Source organism: Camelina sativa, chromosome 11, assembly GCF_030686135.1.
Source record: "Camelina sativa cultivar CO46 ecotype springtype chromosome 11, ASM3068613v1".
Taxonomy (NCBI): Eukaryota; Viridiplantae; Streptophyta; class Magnoliopsida; order Brassicales; family Brassicaceae; genus Camelina; species Camelina sativa.
Genome location: NC_141890.1, coordinates 31,285,957 through 31,309,003, shown reverse-complemented (window position 1 = coordinate 31,309,003; position 23,047 = coordinate 31,285,957). Strand labels below are relative to the sequence as shown.

Genomic DNA, 23,047 nt, shown 5'->3' with positions numbered 1-23,047 from the left:
ACAAGTCTATTTCAGATGATCTTGAGAAAGTGAAAAAAATGGATTTCATTTATAGATGTTTTCTCAAGCCTAATTTCCATTTCACTTTTCTTCTTCTCTGGCTATCACATTTTCAGGCTGCTCAATCATTTACAAACTTTATTTTTGGAGACTCATTGGTAGATGTTGGAAACAACAACTATATTTTCACATTGTCAAAAGCTGATTCTTCCCCTTATGGCATCGACTTTGGACCTTCCAATGGCCAACCCACGGGAAGATTCACTAATGGTCGGACCATTTCTGATATTGTGGGTATGTATGTTTATTTTAGAATACATATATATGTACATAGATCGAGTATATATTATATATCTCGCCCTGCCTAAGTTTATTTAATTCATAAATATTGAAAACGAGTAGTGAGTACTACGTAATTAGAAATAAATGTGCTTGATTTAACGGTTAGTTACAGTATTCAATACGATCTAAGAAAGTATCTAACAGAACAAGACTTTGGTGCACAAGTCAACTATATTGATAAGTTGACTCTTCTTGAAGCATGTAAATGTCATAAGTGGGTTTGATTGGACCGAACAAATTAGTTACGCGTAATTGAAAAATTGTAATGGAGAGAAGTCAAAGGCTAATCACATAAATGCGAGTTTGGTAAGGAGTTCTATTTAATTTTAACAATTTATTAAACCCCTTACTCAGTTGGTCCTTCTTCTTTTCAGTCACTTCAAAGTTGTTTTTTTTCAGAGTTTTAAGATGATGCCACTCTGTGTTTAATTGTTTTACACATAACATATAGTTATCATTAATCTTAAGATAGAATAATATATAGTTTTATTGGAATAAATTGAAACATTAGGTGAAGCCTTCGGAGCAAAATCTGCACCACCTCCCTATCTTGAACCAGACACTGAGGCTAACTCAATTCTCAATGGAATCAACTATGCTTCTGGTGCGGCTGGAATCTTGGACGACACTGGACTTTTGTTCGTAAGCTCCACCATCTATATATTAACTTTTTAACGTATATTACTATTTTATGGAATATATATTTAAACAAAAGCGAAAATGTAATAAAATTCGTGTATACAAAGACCAATTTTTTCATGAAATAAAATTCTAAAACCATTTTTTCATATGTTATGCAATTCGAGTTCTACCTTTTTCAAAACAGTTTGTAAATAACTCTATTTTCCATTCGATAAAAAAAGATTATTCAGTTTTACGAATACTACTTATGAATTTTTTTTCTTTTTCTTGACAGATCGGTAGAGTTCCATTGAGAGATCAAGTGAGTTATTTTGAGAAGAGTAGAGATTATGTGATAAAAGTGATTGGTGAAAATGGTACAAAAGAGATGTTGAAAAAGGCAATGTTCACCATCACAATTGGGTCAAATGATATATTAAATTATATCCAACCATCTATACCTTTCTTCTCCCAAGACAAGCTCCCCACTGATGTCCTACAAGATTCCATGGTGTTCCATTTGACCACACATCTTAAGGTAATATTTCTCAAAAAAAAAAGTACATTATATAGATATATAATGCCTACAAAGTCGGACACCTTGACTAAGTCTTTGAGTGAAACAATTATTATTATGATCATTTGTTATCATCACTAGGGGTCCAACATTTATGTCGTGGTGAAATAATAAAAAAATATCATTTGGGGCCATCTTTGCATTCCTGTAAAGTTTCTATAAACTATTTTTTGCGCAAAAAAAATTAATTTCTCATTAAATATTTTTGCAATCTTTACAAGCAAATGCCACACTATTGTTTTTCTTTGTTACGCTTGATGTGTTTACGACTTTACGTGTACATTTTACAGAAACGTAAACGTAGATACATCCTAAAACGGTTTTCAATTGCGTGTTAACAGCGTTTGCATCAACTAGGAGCTAGGAAGTTCGTGGTGGTTGGAGTAGGGCCACTCGGTTGCATACCATTTGTTCGTGCCTTGAATTTAATACCGGCAGGAAAATGCTCCGACCAAGTCAACCAAATTGTCCGAGGCTACAACATGAAGCTTAGAGACTCTCTTAGGACATTGAACACGGAGTTAAGTTCCGGAGATCACAACACTACATTTGTCTACGCCAACTCTTACGACCTTTTCTTGGAACTGGTCCTGAACTATCGACAATTTGGTAAGGATTGGTGTTTTGGCTGATTCTAGTCACTGATTTTATTGGTTAGAATCTAATGAAATTGTTTAGAAGGCTTGGAGAACGCAGACAAGCCGTGTTGTGGCGGCTACTTTCCACCATTTACGTGCTTCAAGGGACCGAACCAGAACTCAAGCCAAGCGGCTTGTGAGGACCGCTCCAAGTTTGTCTTTTGGGACACGTATCACCCAACCGAAGCTGCCAATCTCATTGTTGCAAAAGCACTTCTCGATGGTGACCAAACTGTGGCCACACCTTTCAACATTCGTTATCTTAACGATCTTTAATTTACTAAAGCTAATGTTCGTGGTGATTCATAACCATATAAATATATTCAGTCACATGTCATACACATCAATCAGTAGCTAAAAAAGCTATAATCTTCTTAGGAAACATCACAACAAGATAGAGAGGCTCTACTGATAGACAATAAAGTTTAGTGAAGCTTGTACATTACGAACTGAACCAAACTGAAATAAACAACTAGGACTGAGATAAGTGGACTATAAACCGCAATAAACTCAATACCTTAGTCACCAGCTGAATGTATCCTTAGACTTCCCAATTTTGGTTTTGTACGAACTCTCTATTTCTTCCTGCAGACATTTCATTAACATATCACCACTCTTTCAATAACTGTATCAGAACCCTTTAACATATTTTTCGACATGATCAAGCATCGATTCAAAAAAGTAGAGCAACGAGAGATTTACCTTGCAGGACTTTAGTAGTGGTTCTAGGAATGAGGATCTGAAGAATTTGATTGATTTCCCAAGTAAACTTTTATCTGAATCTGCAGGTGTTAAATAACTGAAATTATTTCTACTAGTAAAGTTTAAGCCAAAGCAATTCCACATTGATGGTATTTGAGAACATACCATCATCTACATCCATGCTGAGGCCTCCTGCGTTGATTTCTTCTATTAGCTGAAATTCATTAGAAAATGAAACATAAGCTAACAAAAAAAACATCTCAGTGATAAAATAATTTCAGATCCACACTCTAGATGTATCACATTATCTATTATTTTACCTGTGAAAGCGTTGGAACTGCCAATGGATCAAACTCATCGCAGTTATTCGGGTCAATAGGAACACAGACACGACCTGAAAACCAGACGACATTTCTTAACAATTTGAGCTCATATCCATATATTGAACTGAGTATGAACATAACTTTTATCAACTGGTGTAGTATAGTCAAGAACCAGTGAAGAGACCTGTTTTTGGATGGACACAGAAGGGTGCCTTAAGCAAATGGTTCATTTGTTTAGATACCTGAAATAAAAGAAAACACCATACAATTAAACAGTCACTAAACTTGTCCGGCCTCCATCTTATCAGTTGCTACAGGATCTTGAACACTATACAGCAAGGAAATATACCATTATAGTACGGTGGGTTTATTAAAATTGTAGCATAGATTAGAACGAACCTCCAAATCAATTCGAGGATAGGTAAAGGTAAAGACAATTTCTTCTATGCACGTCCGCAGTGATGGAGCCTAAAACATTGGAGACAGGATTGAAAATGAATAAATCTAGGATTTAAGTTCAATAAGCTAAAAGCTGAGTAGAAACAACTAAGCTTTTCACAACATTTAACATACATGTTTTCAATCATTTAAGAAAATACACACCTTGTTTTTCTTTGACTGAAGCGTTTTTTTAAGCTGCTCCCACCTTAAAAGACTGGTGGCTTCTTCTGATAGTGATGATCTCGCAGAATTCTCCCACTTTCCTCTGAGATCTGATTGTATATCTGTCGTGAAGATTTAAATTATTGTAAATGGCCAAAAGGAGGTAAGGACCTCTCGTACGCTGGAAAAATAAATCATCACGCTACCATACCTTCATCTGTTATCATCCCAAGTATCTTCTCATACTTTTCTTTGCTTGAGAATATACTTTGATTTGCCTGTAACTCACCCTCAAAGAAATTCTTAAGAAAATCCACATATGATCTCCTGGAAAGCCAAATTGAAATTAGTAACAAAGACAGTGATTTTGAAGTCAGAAAAGAAGAGGTGAAGGAGAAACGCATACGCAAGGAACGGATGAAGAGAATGACCCATAAGATCGACTTTCTTGGCATTGTTTTCATTTCCCTGTGTCACATAAACAATAGTTAAACTTAGATAAACTCAAAATGCCAGAAACCAACAAAATATACCACAATTTAGCTCTTGAGAACACCACCTTATAAACACGGAAGTATTCAGCAACTGCTGATCTTTGTTCATTAGTCAACCTGCAGGATTTAATCATACAGAGTTTCATTCACAGAGCAGAAGATCAAATGCGGAAAGATAAACCAAGCAAAGGGAGAAATGGTGTTAGTGGTCTTAGTTTCACCTTCGAGCTTTAGCATCACAAACCCAACAATGAACTCCACGGCGTCCACTGAAGACCCAGAGAATATATTTGAAACCAAAATCATCTGCAATTGACAAGACCAAAATGAGTGACTACAAGTTCGTTCTATGATAAGACCAAGCAGTCTTGCACATTGACAAAAACAAGATCAAGCTGTGAACTCCACAATGATCTTCAGGTTACAGGGGATATAAATATTACAAAAACTCATAGGGATGGGAAATCTCAGGAACAATACAAACTCTAGTTGTATCAGCTATTTGAAACTTAAGAAAACATTTGTGATACCTCTTAAAGAAGTATCAATGACTTTGATAGCAACTGTCATTAAAGGCCAACACTTGGAGCAAACATCGGCTCCCGAGCAACAGTATCTAACAATTACAAGTTCGTTCTAAGATAAGACCAAGCAGTCTTTCACATTGACAAAAACCAGATCAAGCAGTGAACTCCAAAATGATTTCTACATTACAGGGGCTATAAATATTACAAAACTCATACGGATGGAAAATCTCAGGACACTAAAAACTCTAGTTGTATCAACTATTTGAAACTTAAGAAAATATTTGTGATACCTCTTAAGGAAGTATCAATGACTTTGATAGCAACTGTCATTAAAGGCCAACACTTGGCGCAAACATCAGCTCCGGAGCAGCAATATCTAACATCATCATAATCTGTTATATCCTGAGGAAGCAACAGATTCAGGTCAAGCAACCAAAACAAAATACAGAAGAATACGAATACAAAACCAATTCCAAAAATCAATTGATAAGATAACTAAAACTCACAATGTCAAAGACTAACTCCCTCTCCACTGGAGTAAACAAATTAGTTCCACTATGTGCATAGGCATGTCTCTTATCTGGCTGAAAAGAACACATTCATAAACCTCAAACGAGTAAGAACGGTTCCTAAAACATAGAAAAGCTACCAAATTTGATTTTAGAAAACAGGATTTAGAGCTTACATCAACGCTATACACAGCGCCAATATCAATCTTGTATGGGAAATTCGATTTGATAGCGTCTTCCATAGCTGAAGCATTCTTGAAAGACTTGTACCGCAAATAAACATCGTTCTCAAGGGTAAACGAGAACTCTCTTCTACCGAAGTAGTATTCATCACAACCAGGATGTTTCCCATCTAACATATTTACAAAAACACAGACAATTTCATTACAAATTTACAAACCTGTTACAAGCTTTTCATATGTGAAAGAAACAAGACAAGTACCGTGTCCGTATGAGAGCCATTTGTGAATATCAGAGTAAGGGAATAGATTGCCTGCAATATGTTATCAGTAGTGTAAGGCAGATAGAATTGATTATATGAAGAGACGACAACAAAAAAAAATTAAAACTTGCCGTAGTAAATCCGGAGGTAATGAACATTGAACTCGTTTTCGATTTTAGGATTTGGGTCATCAATCATCATATCATCTCCATTGTTATCAATCTCCTCTCTCGTCATCTTCCCCGCACAGTAACAAAAAGAGTTGCTTTTATTACTATCTGGGTAACCCAAAAAACAAATCGAACTATTAAAAGTAAAGATTTTATATAAACATCATAATCGAATTGAATCAAATTTCTGATACCAAATAAAGAGTTAGTAGAGATACAGAACGTTAGATTCAGATTGAAATGATTAAGCTTCCGACTTAATTGATTGGAAGAGAAAGAGGTAGCTTACGAATCTTGAAGGTTTAAAAAAGGAGAAGCTTGACGGAGAACAATGTCGTCGTCGTCGTCGATTTAGAAATTTGTTGTGGCGTTTGGGAGATTTTTGGAGTGGGCAACTGTGTGTGGAGTGTGGGAAACAGCGGGAAAGAAGAAAGCAACTAGGGTAAATTTGGCGGGGGAATATTGGAAGAAACAATGGGCCCAAATACTAGTTATGGGCTTATTTATTTAGGCTCGTTATATTTGTGTAGCTTTTCATAATTTTGTTTTGTTTTATTTTCTTACGTAAAAGCGGTAAAACATAAAACCAATTTTGGAACACGGTTACCGAACATTTACGGTTTAGCTTTAATCTTTAATTATTTATTTTAAAATTTTTCACATATATTAAGAAAAAATTAAACTGATAAGAAATACATAATTTTTTTTTATTAATAAATTTCTATAATTCTAAATCAATAATATTTAATTATTTTCAAAATTTATAATTCATCATTAATAACTAAATAAAAATGCAGAAAAAGTTTTTAAAATGTATCTTTTTGTAACAATATTTCCTGTAAATTAAATTAAGAAAGAGTAGAGAGAGTAGTTTCTAATAATTGGGTTAAAAATTAAAAATGTAAATAATTCAAAAATTCCATTTTTTTAAGTGATCGATCTATTAGCCCATATGAAGTTTTGATTCAACTCTAACCACCACACATAATTTTGGCTTGTGGACTAAAAATGTTATTAGCAGAGCAAGGTAAATTTTGTAAGTAATTATTTATTCATTTATCAACCTTGTATTTCTATACTCATAAAACTTCAAAATATAATAGATTTTTCTTATGTTTTTTATATCGTTTTATACCTTTTCATAACAACTTCTAGCATCTCCAATTGCATATGAAAACCTTGGTTTTCAAAATCTCATCTGATTATTAGCTAGATTTCTTATTTTCTTGAGAAGTCTTTGCATGATGAGAGCTAATAAAAAAGTTATAAAATTGATGAACCTGTATAGCAGAACTATTTTGACGGACATGGGAAAGAGTATTTCTCAGGAATCTAATCAAGTCAACCAATTTGCTATTATTGTAAACCTTCTGGTTGGTTTCAACATTTAACTTGAGTGTCTCTGCTTGGAAAGGAGGATCTAGTTTCATATGCCAATCCTGGCCTTTCAATACCATAGCTGAACTTGCTATAACTGATTGATGAAAATCTTGATCTGGAAAATCGACAAAATGGTGACTCGCCAAAATACAAAATTGTATTTTCTTCTCTATTGACCAAAAGATAGGTTCAGTTAATGCTGTTTCTGCAGTAACTCTGCAGATAAACCAGATTAGTTGTTGTTCTGTTGAAATCTTAATATTTATTTCTAAAATGTTTGTTCATAAATAAAAAGCATGGATGAGAGAAATTAATACTTACTCATCTCTAGTTTATGTAATGGTGGTGATGATAAAGGTGGAGAAAGTATAGCTAACATAACATTCTTGTCATTTTGATATGAATGTAGTAAATTAACCAAGAAACTAGTAAATTGATAATGATGCAAAAAAAAAAGTGATTTGTTTAGTTTGAATGGGGATGTATACTAGCACAAAATCTGAGAAAAAAATCACTTATACTTTCTCAAGAAAGTGTTACAAACACCTAAGCAACAAAGATATATGAACAGAAATTGACCATAAATTACTAAAATCTAAATGTCAAGTGCTTATAAATTAATTTTCAAATTTGGTAAGGTTTTGGATTGAGACTTATATTTTCCATATCACTAAACGACTTTTAATGATGTTGAGGATTATAATTATAACAACAAGTTATTGTCAAGCCTTGCCTTTGACAATAGTTGTTCATAAAATTATGGATTTCAATTGCTAAAAAAAGTTGAAAGTATTTATTGTAGATCTTTCATACATATTTTGTATTATCTTTAGAATAATATGAAAATATACTATTCAGAAATATAAATTTAATCCATTTTATCATTTTACTTTGTAAAAGATAAAATTAATAATAAAAAGACTATTATCGGTTCTTCATTTCATTCCACAATAAATATCATTATGATAATTAACAAATTAAAAAAAAATCAGCTATATCCTTACAAAACAATTTGACAATTGACATTTTCATTACTTTATGATATTAATTTTATATTTATTTAACAAAATTTATATTAAATATTTAAAATAAAAATGACATCTATGTTATAAAAAATAATAGTTCTTTTTTTAAATCATCTTTTACATCATTATTAGAAGATTTTTGATCAATTCCTATTGTAATGATAATACAACTACCTGCACGTTTATAATGAACATCTCCTAGTAACAAATAATATAGTTCTAGAAAATCATTTATTATGAAATAAAACTATTTAAGGATTGTAAATTTAAGTTCCTTTTTTTTTTTTTTTGTAAAAAGTGTCAAACAACAAAACTAAATTGACTATTTCCCTAAAAAGACAAACCTTTCCTAAAGGGGTTCTTTTTTTTTTAGGTTCAAAGCTAAAAAGGCTTCTAACCTGGTTAGTTGATTGGTTAGATTAGATTTAGTCCTTTAGTTGACATTATAAGAGATATATATATATATATTTTTAATTGTCAAAAAAAAATACCAAAGATTTGAAATTTACTTTTCAGACCGTTTAAACTTTAAAGCTAACGGAAGGAGAAAAACGTAAATTAACAATCCCTTCTGTGTTTTTTTTGCTTTCTTCTTTCTTGTTCTTGGCAAGAGCATGATTACTGGTGTTACTCATATAGTTACTCTTATTAAAAAAATAAGAAAAAGATGAGAGATAAAAGTAAAAAGAAGAGTAACGTTCTTTGCTGGAGTATTTTGAGAACGTTGTGAGAAACATTCTTCGACACGTGGCGTTTATTTATTGGCACATATTTTTAAAAGTAAATAAAAAATAAAAATGTGTAATAATTTTTTTTTTTTTTTCTGAGCAACATTTACACGTTCAACATTTAGACGTTCTGGAGTAAAGATGGTCGTAATTCTCTCACAGCAACTTTGCTTTGCCTCTCTCTCTCTCTCTCTCTCTCTCCCTATAGCTGCTAGATCCAAATTCTCTGGCGGCCGAGATTTTTACTCTCTCTTTCTTCTTTCACACTAGCAAAGGCTCTCATCTCAGATATGACGATTTCTCGATCTCCGATCTCTGTTTTCGTACTCTTCTTCCTCTCTGCTGTTTTGCGTCACCATCTCTCGCTTGGAGCTCCGATTACGTGTTCTGGTATAGTTCCGTTGAAGCACAGGACCGCGATGTTATCGATTTCTGATTTTGGCGCTGTCGGTGACGGAAAGACCCTGAACACCAACGCATTCAATGCGGCGATTGATCGGATAAGGAACTCCAACAGTAGCAATGGAACGCTTCTGTATGTGCCTCGTGGTGTGTATCTGACTCAGAGCTTCAATCTCACGAGTCATATGACTCTATACCTTGCCGATGGTGCGGTTATTAAAGCCCTTCAGGTGAGTGATTGATTGCTTTTGGAATTGTTTGGTTTGTTTCTTCTCTAATGGTGTTTGATTTTGAATCTGTGATTGTATTTAACGATTTAGGTTTAAGTGTGTATCATTTGTAAAAATGCATACAGGTTTTGAGGTTTCTTAGGTAGTTTGAATAATCTTGTTGTTGTATATTGAAGATTAGCTTCTTCTTTAGTATGGTTTCATCTTTGATATTGGTATCTCCTGCTCAAGAATCAAAACATTGTAACGTTGCTATGTGATTGTATTTGGGGTTTATGTTTGGATGTGATATCATAGAATTGCCTTTATATGACAAAATGCTTGTTTTGATTATTTTTAGGATACGGAGAAATGGCCTTTAAGCGATCCTTTGCCGTCTTATGGAAGAGGACGGGAGCGTCCTGGACGAAGATATATCAGCTTTATCCATGGAGACGGACTCAATGACGTTGTTATTACAGGTGAGGTTGGTTCGGAGATCACTTTGTGTCAGCTTTAGATGTCGAAAATGTATCTTCTGAAATCAGATTGTTTTGTTGCTGACATTGAGAACCCATTTGCTAGGCAGGAATGGCACGATTGATGGACAAGGAGAACCTTGGTGGAACATGTATAGAAGTGGAACTCTAAAGTTTACAAGACCGGGTCTCATTGAGTTCAAGGACTCAACAAACATCGTCATCTCTCATGTTGTTCTTCAGAACTCCCCTTTCTGGACAGTTCATCCGGTTTATTGCAGGTTTACTTACAGTCTCTCTCTTTGTAAGCATCTCTCATGAACTTTTGAATACGCACTTGGTGATTAGTACTTACTACCTCTTTCCTTACAGTGGTGTTGTTGTTCATCACGTTACCATTCTTGCTCCAACTGATTCCTACAACACCGATGGAATTGATCCAGGTTTTTATCAGTTACCCTTTCACTTGATCACATTTCGTTTCAAATCATGACTGATGTGCTAACTAATTGCCACAGATTCAAGCTCTAACGTCTGTATAGAAGATTCCTACATGTCTACTGGTGATGACCTTGTTGCCGTGAAGAGTGGTTGGGACGAGTATGGCATTGCCTACAACCGTTCAAGCCGAGATATCACCATTCGCCGCATCACCGGATCTTCCCGATTCGCTGGAATAGCCATCGGAAGCGAAACCTCTGGCGGAATCCAAAATATCACGGTCGAAAACATCACTCTGTACAATTCGGGGATCGGCATCCACATCAAGACAAACACTGGCCGAGGAGGAAGCATCCGGGGGATCACAATCTCCGGTGTTTACATGGAAAATGTTCGAACCGGGATTAAAATCTCTGGCGACACCGGAGATCACCCCGACGATAAATTCAACCTGACTGCGCTCCCCGTTGTAAGTGGCATAACGATCAAGAACGTATGGGGAATCAAAGTCGAGCGTGCTGGCATGATTCAGGGGTTAGAAGATTCACCATTCACCAATCTCTGCTTCTCCAATGTTACACTCACCGGAACAAAAAGTCCTCCAACATGGAAATGCTCAGATGTCGTAGGAGCCGCCCACAAGGTCAACCCCACGCCTTGCCCTGAGCTAACCGCAACCACCCAACAAGGTGGTTCCTGTGAAAACCAATCCTAACACTCCAAAGCTAAAGAGACCATGTAGAGTAATGTAAGTTATTGTCATCTTCACAATCAAATCAGTAATTCATTCTATCTTCTTTCATCACCATTGCCACATATACCTCTGCAATCAACAACACTTGGGACAATCAATCTATATAAAATGGTATAATCAATCTATAGAATAAAAGGTTTTACAAAAACATCTTCTACTGACATTGAGATATATATAAACAAAATACATCATCATCATTTTCAGATCATATGAACATGGTGGATGCTAATTATTTAATCATATCTTAGATTCTAACACAAACTCGAGTCTTGTAATTGTTCATCTTCTTCATTCAGACCAAGTGGTTGAGAAACTTGCGAATCTTTCTCTTGTAATAGTCTCTCTCATCTTCTTCTTTGCGCTTTACCAATTTCACCTTAGCCTTCTTGGACCCATCATCCTCCTCCGACCCGACTAAGATCTTAATCGCCGGGATATCCGCAACGACGACGTCTGTACCTGCCGCCTTCTCATCTTCGCCGGACAAGATCATGTCGTTGCCGTAAGAGATCTGAAGGCCTCGTCCCCACCGCAGCTCGTGGCACGGACGGCGTTTGAAAGGTTCCGTCGTCGTTAACGGACGTCTAGGGAAATGACGGTTGATCGGATGGAAATTGACGAAATTCACAGGAACTGTGACCTCGTCGGATCCGGGAAGGGTTGGTTTTGAGGAATCTGGGTCGGGTTCGGCTGATACAGTGGTTAAGGGTTCGTCGATGATGTCATTTCCCGGCTTAAGCGACGGAGAGAGCCAACGTGAACAGAAGAACGGTGACGGTAACGGGGAGCGAGGCCATTGTTGTGTGAAGAAGGAATTCTGAATTGTGAAGGCATTGATGATAAACGGTGTTAACAATTTATTAACAAAAATTATTTTTCTAAACCCATGAAAATTGTATTTTTAATAAGTTTGGGCCTGTTTTGGTCTGGAAGCCCAAATCTTAATGGACTGGGCATTATTTATTGGCCCAATTAGTTTGGCGCGAAAAACTCAAATCCTGTATACCCATTTTTCTTAGGGCTTTTGAGACTGTTCGTCTGACTGAGATTTCTAGGTTTCTCCATGGCTTCACGGAGGAAAAGAAGAAAGGTGAATCAAGAATCGTGTGCTGAGAAATCAGAGATTCCATGTTCGCCGGTCGTTCTATTAGCTCACGGTGCCGGTGCTCCCTCTTCTTCCGACTGGATGATTAGGTACTTTTTCTGAGTTTATTCACTTACTCGTGTTTAAGTGATTCAGACACATATTGGGTTTGAATTTTTCTCTGTATTTGTTGGTGGGTTTGCTTTAGATGGAAGGAAATGTTAAAGAAGACATTAGGAGCTGTTGAAGTGGTCACATTTGACTACCCTTGTAAGTGATTTTTTTTTCTTGGGTCTGAATCGTAAGATTTGGTAATAGTCATAGTACAATTAAAAGCATAAAGTGATTGCGGACTTGATGCGTAGATCTTGCTGGTGGGAAAAGAGGAGTTGCTCCGAAAGCTGAAAAATTGATTGAGTTTCATTTGGATGTTGTTAAAGAAACTGCTGCTAAATTCCCTGGTCATCCTTTGATATTAGCTGGCAAATCAATGGGTTCTAGGTACCATTTCGTTTGCCTTCCTCCCACTCACCCACACGTTGTTTTGTTTGCTTACGTTTTGATGTTGAATGTGACCCTTATTATCACTTGCAGAGTAAGCTGTATGGTTTCAGCTTTGAATGATGATATTAAAGTTTCAGCTGTGATTTGTTTAGGATATCCACTTAAGGTTTGCACTTAATGACCATGACTATCCATTTCTTATCCACCGCAATGTATGAATGGCCAGTTGTATGATATACGTTGTGTTCAGGGCGCTAAAGGTGTGATAAGAGACGAGACCTTGCTGGAAATGGGAGTCCCAGTGATGTTTGTTCAGGTATTCTTCTATGCATAAGTAACAAAACTCTATTTTGCACATTAAGGAAATGATTGGATCTTTTGGATTGTCTAAAGGGTAGCAAAGATCCTATGTGTCCTCTGGATAAGCTTGAAGCTGTTTGTAACGAAATGAAAGCTGTGACTGAGCTGCATGTGATTGATGGTGGAGATCACTCCTTCAAGATTGGGATGAAACACCTTGAAACAAAGGGGTTAACACAAGATGAAGTCGAAGATGTTGCTCTGAAAGCAATTGCCGCTTTTGTCTCCAAATCTCTTGCTCAAAGCGCATAATTTGTAGTCATGGTTTACCAGGTTTGTGGGTATAAACTACATTTACTTCGCCTGCCCTGTAGTACATCGCTTGTTCAACTCCCAATGGCTAATGCTGTCAACCTACTGCCAACTTTAGTTTTATATTTCTAATGGTAAACTGCACTTCTTAGATTTCGTTTTACAACTTCTTTTACACCAAAGTCAGCTGTTTTCGGTTAGTTAATATAGTTATGAAGTCTCCTTCAACTAAGCATCGATCCTGGCTTTGTGTGATACTGTCCCATTAATTAACCTTTATATTAATAAGACTCCTAGTTTCTTCTCAATTGTTGTTTGTTTATGCTTTTGCATTTACATGGTACAATATTGTATAATTTCCCATTTACTTCTGTGCATTTTAATTTTAGACAAGTGTGTAATATGTACACAAGTCTATTGAAGTCTATAGATAAGTTTGTTGAAGCACGGAGAAGTCTGTTTTCTTTATATCTGCGATCCAAAAACTTTTATTGTTTTTTTTTTTTTTAGATTTTTTCTATTTTCATTTTTATTTTATTTTAATAATGGGTATAAATACGTTAAAGACCTAATTAGCAGGACGTTCTATTTTTTTGAGTTTTTTTGCACTTGATACCTTTATAAGCCATTTCAAGAGATTAGACATTCATCATCTTGACACTTTGGAGAAGATTTATAAATCCTTTTCATTTTCATTTCATTAGTCTATAATGTATTCTTCATCTCTTTGTGTTGTTCAATTCAATATGTGTAAGTAGTCTTTTTATTGGGTTTTAGGGTTCTAATTAGAGGATTCAATACATTGATGTTTTGATTGTTATTTAGAGTTCTTAATCTTTAGGTCCTTTGATTCATATGCTCTTAATGCTAGAATAGGACTGATCACATTGTTCTAGATTCTAGGTTTTTCAATGCATCAAAAATATTCAATAAAATGTCTGAACTAATGAATTGAACAATGCATTTCTACCCAGCAAAAGTTAACGTTAGGATGTATTGTGAACTTTATGAACTTGATTGTAACGCGAATTTGGCTATGAGGTTGCAAATGAAAGTTTAGCAAACTAATAGTCAAATTTAGCTTCTAATGCCTTGAAAGAGGATTAGTCTATTATTGTGTTCATGTTCTTGAAAAATTCTTAATTATTAAATTTTATTTTTCATTTCTCATTAGTCATTGATCTCTGAAATATCCTATGACCCAATATTTTTTAATCTTATAATTTTAATCGTTTTAGTTTTTGCATTTTTATTTATAATCCTGAAAACAAAACAAAACAAACATTTGTCCCCTTAGCTATTTACAAGTTTCGCAGATCTTTAATAATTAAGAATTTACCTCGCATATACTGCCTCACAGTTAATTGTATCGGGTAATTACTTGAGCAATCAATAAGAGAACGCGAAGCACGAACAAGACAATTCACCTTCAAGCTTGACGCATGTGGAATCCAAGAGAGGGAGAAGAGTGGAAACGACTCCTTGAGCAGACTGAACTCATCCAACAGGTTGGAAAACACCGACCAATCTTCAGAAGCTTGGACCATTGCGACTAGCTCAGCACAATCCATCTCAAATCGGTAATAAAAGAGTCTGCCACAAAGAATACTCTCCATGGCCCACATTAATCGCGGCTAACTCCGAATGCAGTGGAGATGGACTCCGCCGAAGACACCTTGCTCCCAACAAAAAAAAGGTTAAAACTTAGAGAATATATTAAAATGGAACATATGTAATTTTAGATTGTCTAGGTGGTTGTCTAGGCGTTGGTTGAGTGCCTAGCGCCTAGACGGCTGCCTAGCCCGCTTTTTAGAACTGTTGTCAAAATAAATAGTTGGTTATGATTAATTGGGGCTTTTGTGAAAATGATTGCCTAATATAGATAACTTTAAAATAAAAATTTCTGACTAATGTTATTTATTTTTTTAAAATAAATTACTTTAAATTTATTGAAAAATATTTATAAAATATTTCTAACAAATTTATTCATATACATTATCATTAGAATATGTTCAGGTTTTAATTTCAGAATTAATATGTATTCAACATATTTTCACAATATTTTGATGAAATTTCTTGAAATATTTTACTTAAATCATCTTCGATTATTTTTCCCAAATTTTATTAAACCAAGGTACCGTATTTACTGAAATTTTCAGTCAATGCAAAATAATTGTTTTGAAAGACTTATCAAAGTAAGGAAATAAATCTTATGAAAAAACCCTATAACTCAAAAAAATTTGCTCCTCTTATATAAATATACACCTCCACTAATCTTAAACATAATCTTAATTAAATCTATTCGCTCCGCCTCTTATTTTTTTCTTACCTTTGTCTTGTAAAACAACCAAAAGATATGGCGACGACATTCGAGAAAAGCTCTCAATAATCTCGAGAAGAGGTATCAGTACTTTACTCGAAAGAGATAAAAATCTCATATCATCTAACTCCTTCAAATTCTCAAATTAAAACATAATCTTAATTAAATCTATTTGCTATGCCTCTTATATTTTCTTGCTCGTATTTTGCAAAACAACCAAAAGATATAGCGAAGGCATTCGAGAAAAGTCCTCAATAATCTCGAGAAGGGGTATTAGTACTTGACTTGAAAAAGGTAAAAATCGCATATTATCGAACTTCTTCAAATTCTCAAATGAAAATATTTGTTTTTGTTTTCTAGATTCTGGATAGGATCGAGCATATATTAGATAGTAGATACCTTGAAATTTTGTTATACTCGAGTTCAGATCTGTCGGATCCGTGAAACAGTTACCGAGATTCAGATCCGCAAATATCCATGGATATCGAGATCCACACAAAATAACTACGAATCTTGTAATTATTTTTAAAATAAAATCAAATAAAAAATATTTTCAAACAATTTCAAAATATTTAAGACATAGTTCTTCTTAAAAATACGCATGTGTTTTCAAGATATAGTTGATGTGTTTGTGATATGTCATATTTTAAGCAATTCTACTATTTTGATTAAATATATATAATTTGTATACAAATAATTGAATTATTTTTATACAAAAGCGGATCTGAACCGGATATGTATATCGTAACTTTAAATCTATATATCCAAATCCAGATCTATGAGCTCCAAATACCTTATTTTTTTGCAAGCGAATTTCATATCTGGTTTTTCTATTATATCATATTTTTGGGTACGAATTATATCATAGTGTCTAAAACATTTTTATCATTTAAAAATAATATGATCATCCCATCCTAGTTTGTGGTTGTGGTTGATCTTCTAAGCATTTTTTTTTTTTTTTTTTTGTCTAAAATCATATTATTTTATACGTAAGAGCATCTTCATTGGTGATAGAATTGGAGTGTTTTTATTTAGATTTAAAAAATAAATGATGATTTGTAATAAAATCAAAACCAATAAAAATATGACATGTGGATAGGAAGTGTCTTAAGAGATGTTTTAATCGTTTTCCTAAATCACTCTTTTGTTCTCTCTTTTGTGGGAGTCTTAAATTTATATTAAAAATATTGCTTTAAGACACCTATAGTACCGTATAAGCAATGGAGATGGTCTAATTAAGAAAGCAAAACTTAAAATACGAAAATTCTTAACTGATATTACGTACAAAGTGGTATTGTGACCTCACTGTAAATGTTGATTGGTGTGTCAGAAAATGGAATCGGAAAATAAGGATAGGATCAGTGATTTACCAGACGCACTGATATGTCACATCTTATCCTTTCTTCCAACAAAAGAAGCTGTTTCCACTTCTGTTCTTGCCAAAAAGTGGAGGCCTCTGTTTGTTGATGTACCAAGTCTTGACTTAGATGACTCCATCTGTCGCAACACTCCAATGAGTTACGAAGAAAAGAGAACGAATGGTACAAGTTTTATGCATTTTGTGGATCGTGTATTGGCTTTGCAAGGGAATGCTCGGATCAAGAGATTCCAACTTGTAGGTAGTGATGTTGTCAATGAACTATGGGTGCTGGATTGGGTACCAAAAGTGTTGAGACGTGGTGTATCGGATATTCATCTAAGCATGTCTTCGCATTGGGAAAATTTTGAGTTCCTGAGATTTAATCCTCTGCCTCCAGAGATGTTTGTAAGCAAGACACTGGTTAGGCTGACAATCATATATGAACATGGCGTCAACATTAGTGTGAAAGGTGATGTTTCACTTCCGAAGCTTAAGACTCTCCATCTTAACTATTTCAAGATAACAACGAGTATGTTTAACAAGCTTCTCTCTGGCTGTCACACGCTCGAAGAATTAGTGCTGACTAATTTGATTTGGGCTAAGTCTTTGAAACATGATGTTGTGTTCATATCTATCCCAACCCTCAAGAGACTCAAATTTTGTCGCTATGAACAATATGATGATGCTAACAAAACCGTGTCCTTGTCATTTGATAATCCAAATCTGGTCTACATGGAGTATTTTGATACTGTTGTGGATAGGTATCAACAAGTGAGTTTTGGTTCGCTTGTTGAAGCTACTATCGGACTTCGACTTACACCAGACCAGTCCTATTTGCAATGGTATGAATGTGAGAATTATTTGACATACAATGAAAAGTCTAATGTAACAAAATTTCTCAACGGAATACTCAATGTCAAGATCCTCCACTTGACTCCTGACATGCTTCAGGTCAGTCCCATCCATCTTTCTCTTAGTCTGTTTTTCCTAATATAATGCTACTCAGAAATAAAACCAATATATAAGGCTTGAGTTGATTTGTTTTTCTATTTTGTTTTTTTCAGGTACTTGGTTGCTGCCGTGATACAATACCAATATTCAACAACCTCACTCGTTTAACTATCGAGACTAAACCAGAAACCGAAGTACTATGGAAACCATTGCCAGCTTTACTCAAGAGTTGTCCAAATCTAGTAACCCTCGTCTTCAAAGTACCATATACACAATCCTTTATATCAACAACCATGCCACGTTGCTCAACACACATTTAGATTTTAAAACTATTTCCTTTTTTTTTTTGTTTTGTTTCAGGGACTGCATCATATATCCACAGATAGATGTGAGGATGGGGACGGGTGCTTATGCAAGTATTTTATTGAGTATACGGAAGTGGTGGCTCGTACTTGTCTGTCATCAAGTCCGGTCAAGGTTATAGAGATACTTAACTTTGCTGATGACAATGATGACGACGACGATGATGATGAAAATGGTGGACTTGTTCATTGCTTAAGGGAGAAGATAGAGCATGTCAAGTACTTCCTAGAGAATATGCCGAATCTTGAGCAAGTGAGAATGCGCTTTCTTTCATCAAATGAAGAAGATGTAATGATGAAAGTATTCAAGAAACTTCAGAATCTTTCCAAAGTAGCTTCACCCAACTGCAAAATCCAAGTATTCTCTGATAACCTCAGCCTATCATATAATACTTCCGACTAAATGGGCCGTGGTCCTTGTCTTTAGAAAATCCTTTTATCAAGCTACAAGTTTGTGTAGTTGCTGAAAGATCCTATGATTCTCTTTGCTTATGCCGTTTGTTGCTTTATTTGACAATTCTCTTTTCTTTTCTCCTTTTTTTTTTTTTTTTTTTTCTTTTTTTTTTTGGTTTTTTTCCCTTAAAGACTCTTGTGTTTAATATATGGTTTCTCCCCTTTTGGCTTATGGTAATATCATCTTTTGTTTTAATTTGTCTATATATTTTCTGCGTGTATGTTGAAAAAAGTTGGCTAACTAAATGATAGACTAGATTTGCTTGACTTGACCATCCACTATATATATATAGCTTATTTCAACTCCAAATGGTTAATGCCGTCAAATTTTGTGGCAGCATTTACATGATATTTTTTTTTTGCAATGAGTTTTATTTTTTGAGTCTTTCTTTGCTCATTCCTTTGTCTGTAGTCGAGCTCTCTGATCTGAAATTAACTATATAATTAAAAAGTGAAGATATATATATCATATATGTAATGTATGTCTGTGTAATGTGTTAGACACTTAGACGTCCCAAGTGTTTCTCTGTAGTTGTATTTTATTTTGCTTGCATTTGCATGGTACAATCATGTGTGCGTTGTAGATGAAATCAGAAAATTTTAATTATTTTTTCTTTCAAAAGATATTTGTTAATCGTAAATCTCAAATGCAACTGAATATATTTGAAAAGTTTTAAATAAAAAAATAATACAATAAATAAGAAGCATATTTTGAACTATTTATGTATTTTGCAGAGTGTCTGTTTTATAATCTGCTTATAAACTTTCACAATTTAATATATAACAAATTAAAAGTGTTTTCTTTTTTTTGGTACGTAACATTTTTGAAAGTTGTAGTGGAGATCTCATTAAGTTAGTGATAACTATGGTCACATTACTGTTCATATAAATTTATTTAATTTAATATAGGAAAATTAAATTAAACGGACGCCATTAAATTAAAATTATATTGAAAGGTGAATTGTACTTTTTTGTGTTTGGAGTCACATTACTGTTCATATAAATTGATTTATTTATTTCACTCTTGAGAGATAAATGTGGAGACTTGACACGCAAAGAGAAAGCCAAACGTCGTCGCTTGTCTCTCCGATAAGAAACCTTACAGAGCAGCCCTAGTAAGTTTTCTCCATTTTTTTCTTATGATTTAACTGTTCATGTCTGATTTACCTTCAACGATTTTAGTTTTGTGGGTACTTGTTGTTTCGTAGCCTTCTTCCTTTTGTTCTCGGTTGAAACTCGAAATCTATTTCTTACCGGAGTGTCATGTATTTTGTTCAGGTTGTAAGTAGTGTCTCTGTCACAAAATGAAAAATGAAAAGAACAAAATTGGTGGTTGTAGAGATATAGTCAGCGGTTTACCAGATGCAATGATTTGTCACATCTTAACCTTTCTTCCAACTAAAGAAGCTGCCTCAACTAGTGTTCTTGCCAAAAGATGGAAGCCTTTGCTTGCTTTTGTACCAAATCTTGAGTTTGATGACTCCATCTATCTCCATCCTCCTCCAGAAAGTAAGAGTTTTATGGATTTTGTGGATAGTGTGTTGGCTTTGCAAGCGAATGCTCCGTTGACAAGATTCCACCTCAAGTGTAAAAATGTCATCGATGAATATAAGGTGTTGGATTGGATAACCAAAGTGTTGAAACATGGTGTGCTAGATATCGATCTATACGTTCCGTCGTCTTGGGATGGTATGACTCTGTTTATACGTTACCACCAGGTATCTTCGTGAGCAAGACATTGGTTAGGCTGAAGATACAGTTTGAGGATGGTGTCAGCATTAAGGTGAAACGTGGTGTTTCTCTTCCGAATCTTAAGACACTACATCTTGATTATTTTCGTATCGATACACGTATGTTTAACAAGCTTCTTTCTGGATGTCACGCTCTCGAAGAACTGGTGCTGGTTAATTTGATGTGGGACGATCCTTGGGTTAGTGTAGAACCTTTCTCCATGACCGTGTCTATCCCGACCCTCAAGAGAATGAAGTTTTGTCGTTCCAAAAGATTTGATGAAGATAATGATTACGTATCACTGTCACTTGATAATCCAAATCTGGTCTGTCTAGAATATTCCGATACTATTGCTGACAAGTATCAACAAGTGAGCTTTGGTTACCTTGTTGAAGCTAGTCTCGGACTTCGAGTGACATCTGATCAGATCTATAAGCCATTGTATATGACAGGCTCTTTTCTGGAAACCGAGGACAAGATTAATGTCACAAATCTTCTCACCGGAATACGCAATGTCAAGATATGGCTTACTCTTGAGGTCAGTCCCATATTTTTGTTCGTAACTTACTCTTGTTATGGCTTGAGTTGATTTGATATTTGTTGTTTTTTTCAGGTACTTGGTGGCTGCCGTGATACAATACCGGTATTCAACAACCTGATTCGGTTAACTATTAAGACCGCACCAGATGTAGGATGGGAATCATTGCCAGCCCTACTCAAGAATTCTCTACATCTAGAAACCCTTGTCTTCGAAGTACCATATACTAACACACAACCCTTTATATCAACAGCTGCCATGTTTTTCAACACACACTTAATTAGTCTTTGAAACTGATTCCTTTATATATATGTTTTAGGGTCTACATCACAAAGTTTCAAATATATGTGACGATGAGGATGGGTGCTTGTGCAAATATCGTAGTGGGTGGGAGACTTGTTCTTGCCTGTCATCAAGCCCGGTGAAGTTTATAAAGATAATGAAGTTTGCTGAAATATATGTTGATGATGAGGATGATGATGGTGATGATGATGGTGATGATGAGGATGAGGATGAGGAGGATGATGATGATGATGATGTTGATGAGGATGAGGATGAAGATGGTGAATCTTGTGATGAAATTGATGAAGGCATAGAAGAGTAGGTAGAGCAGGTCAGGCAATTCATACAGACAATTCCGGATCTTGAACAAGTGATACTGTACTACAATACACCTCATGATGAAGATGTGATGGAACTATTCAAGCAACTTCACCAGCTTCTGGCAGTGGCATCAGCCCAGTGCACTGTCCAAATTATCTCAGATAACCTCAGCTTATCTTCTACTTTGTCGAGTACTAAACGGAGGTACTCGTCTTGATAAGACCTTATTTCTTGATATATGTCTTAGGCTTTAAGAATATGTAAACTCTATTAAAGATTCTCTTGTTTTTTTATAAGGATTCTCTTGTTTGTTTGTTCTTCCTTTAATGACTTGTGTTTAATGCTTTCTCCTTTTGAGTACTGAGGAAGGTGATCATCTTTTGTTTGGCTTATCTTTCTTATATAGTTTGTTGAAGAATCTTAGCATTAGCTCACTGTTCTCTTCTTGAAATGGATCACAGCTTGTTGATGATCAAAGTGAGTGAACGTTGCTGTGTTGTGTCCATAATCTTGATTTGTAAGTCAAAGTTGACATACCATTCTCAAGCATTATTGTTTTTACGTAACACTGATCTCATCTTGAATGTGAAATAATTAATAACAAACCCCAAAAGTAATGTTTTAAGACTTTTAGTACAAAATTCTTAGCATTTGTAGATATAATGAATTAATGATATACAGTTCTCCTCAAGAGCGAAATCACACCAAACCACATGCTCACTGATGAGTTCCATTGCTTGTGTTTTTTTATGAAAATGAAAAGAAGAAAAAATAATCACAATTTTTTTTTTATAAAAACATGAAAGAATTATTTGTAAAATTAGAAACATCAAATGAAAATGAATACATTTTTAAAAGTTTTAGAAATAGATAAATATTTGTATCTTGTAGAACCATTTAGGAAAAAAAAAACAATTTAAACTTGCTTATGTATAAGGAGTAAGTAGCGTAAGCACAACCACTCATCATATAAAAATAAACTCTCAGTTTCGACTCATGAGAAAAAAGTGCGACTTTTTTTAATTTCGTCGACCGATTTCAAAAAGAAAGAAACCCTAACTTTTCGCCTTCTCGTTACCATTTTGGGCTATAAAAGAAAGATAAACCTCAAGAAAACTCAACCGTTGGGCTCCGCTTTGGTACTCAAGTAAGTTTTCTCCATT

General features: G+C 34.7%; 5 protein-coding genes and 2 pseudogenes across 8 annotated transcripts; 5 read left to right on the top strand and 2 right to left on the bottom strand.

Annotated features, from left to right (window-relative positions):
• Positions 1-23: 23 nt before the first annotated feature.
• On the top strand, positions 24-2,519 carry LOC104724559 (GDSL esterase/lipase At5g41890). The gene is made up of 5 exons (XM_010443065.3): positions 24-294; positions 854-984; positions 1,259-1,501; positions 1,882-2,149; positions 2,222-2,519. Exons 1-5 carry the CDS (start codon positions 39-41, stop codon positions 2,452-2,454), a joined length of 1,131 nt encoding a protein of 376 aa, XP_010441367.1. The 5' UTR covers positions 24-38; the 3' UTR covers positions 2,455-2,519.
• Positions 2,455-6,383, bottom strand: LOC104724560 (uncharacterized). Of its 3 annotated transcripts, XM_087473742.1 has the most exons (18): positions 6,238-6,351; positions 5,910-6,056; positions 5,779-5,829; positions 5,513-5,688; positions 5,334-5,411; positions 5,118-5,229; positions 4,831-4,916; positions 4,522-4,606; positions 4,366-4,417; positions 4,213-4,274; positions 4,018-4,133; positions 3,807-3,928; positions 3,603-3,671; positions 3,388-3,445; positions 3,201-3,274; positions 3,046-3,094; positions 2,881-2,960; positions 2,455-2,763 (listed from the first exon to the last, which is right to left on the bottom strand). In XM_087473742.1, exons 7-18 carry the CDS (start codon positions 4,868-4,870, stop codon positions 2,701-2,703), a joined length of 870 nt encoding a protein of 289 aa, XP_087329868.1. In that variant the 5' UTR covers positions 4,871-4,916; positions 5,118-5,229; positions 5,334-5,411; positions 5,513-5,688; positions 5,779-5,829; positions 5,910-6,056; positions 6,238-6,351; the 3' UTR covers positions 2,455-2,700. The 3 variants fall into 3 exon arrangements, with proteins under 3 accessions (XP_087329868.1, XP_010441369.1, XP_010441370.1); XM_010443067.3 differs by lacking the exon at positions 4,831-4,916 and having other exon boundaries at positions 6,238-6,383; XM_010443068.3 differs by lacking the exon at positions 4,831-4,916 and having other exon boundaries at positions 5,910-6,015; positions 6,238-6,374.
• A 2,795-nt stretch (positions 6,384-9,178) lies between these two features.
• Positions 9,179-11,414, top strand: LOC104724556 (putative polygalacturonase). Of its 2 annotated transcripts, none has more exons than XM_010443061.3 (5): positions 9,179-9,713; positions 10,054-10,174; positions 10,278-10,452; positions 10,544-10,614; positions 10,690-11,414. In XM_010443061.3, exons 1-5 carry the CDS (start codon positions 9,372-9,374, stop codon positions 11,325-11,327), a joined length of 1,347 nt encoding a protein of 448 aa, XP_010441363.1. In that variant the 5' UTR covers positions 9,179-9,371; the 3' UTR covers positions 11,328-11,414. The 2 variants fall into 2 exon arrangements, with proteins under 2 accessions (XP_010441363.1, XP_087329867.1); XM_087473741.1 differs by having other exon boundaries at positions 9,219-9,713; positions 10,282-10,452.
• A 52-nt stretch (positions 11,415-11,466) lies between these two features.
• Positions 11,467-12,163, bottom strand: LOC109127729 (uncharacterized; annotated as a pseudogene).
• A 264-nt stretch (positions 12,164-12,427) lies between these two features.
• LOC104724558 (uncharacterized) lies at positions 12,428-13,719 on the top strand. Its single transcript, XM_010443064.3, has 6 exons — positions 12,428-12,560; positions 12,659-12,720; positions 12,816-12,951; positions 13,045-13,120; positions 13,205-13,270; positions 13,348-13,719. The coding sequence occupies exons 1-6, from the start codon at positions 12,430-12,432 to the stop codon at positions 13,564-13,566; spliced, it is 690 nt and encodes a 229-aa protein (XP_010441366.1). The 5' UTR covers positions 12,428-12,429; the 3' UTR covers positions 13,567-13,719.
• A 2,147-nt stretch (positions 13,720-15,866) lies between these two features.
• LOC104728468 (putative F-box/LRR-repeat protein At5g41630) lies at positions 15,867-19,129 on the top strand. The gene is made up of 5 exons (XM_019231991.2): positions 15,867-15,967; positions 16,110-16,180; positions 17,217-18,197; positions 18,311-18,457; positions 18,558-19,129. The coding sequence occupies exons 3-5, from the start codon at positions 17,220-17,222 to the stop codon at positions 18,960-18,962; spliced, it is 1,530 nt and encodes a 509-aa protein (XP_019087536.2). The 5' UTR covers positions 15,867-15,967; positions 16,110-16,180; positions 17,217-17,219; the 3' UTR covers positions 18,963-19,129.
• Positions 19,130-20,316: 1,187 nt separating this feature from the next.
• LOC104728467 (putative F-box/LRR-repeat protein At5g41840 pseudogene) lies at positions 20,317-22,101 on the top strand (annotated as a pseudogene).
• The last annotated feature ends 946 nt before the right edge of the window (positions 22,102-23,047 follow it).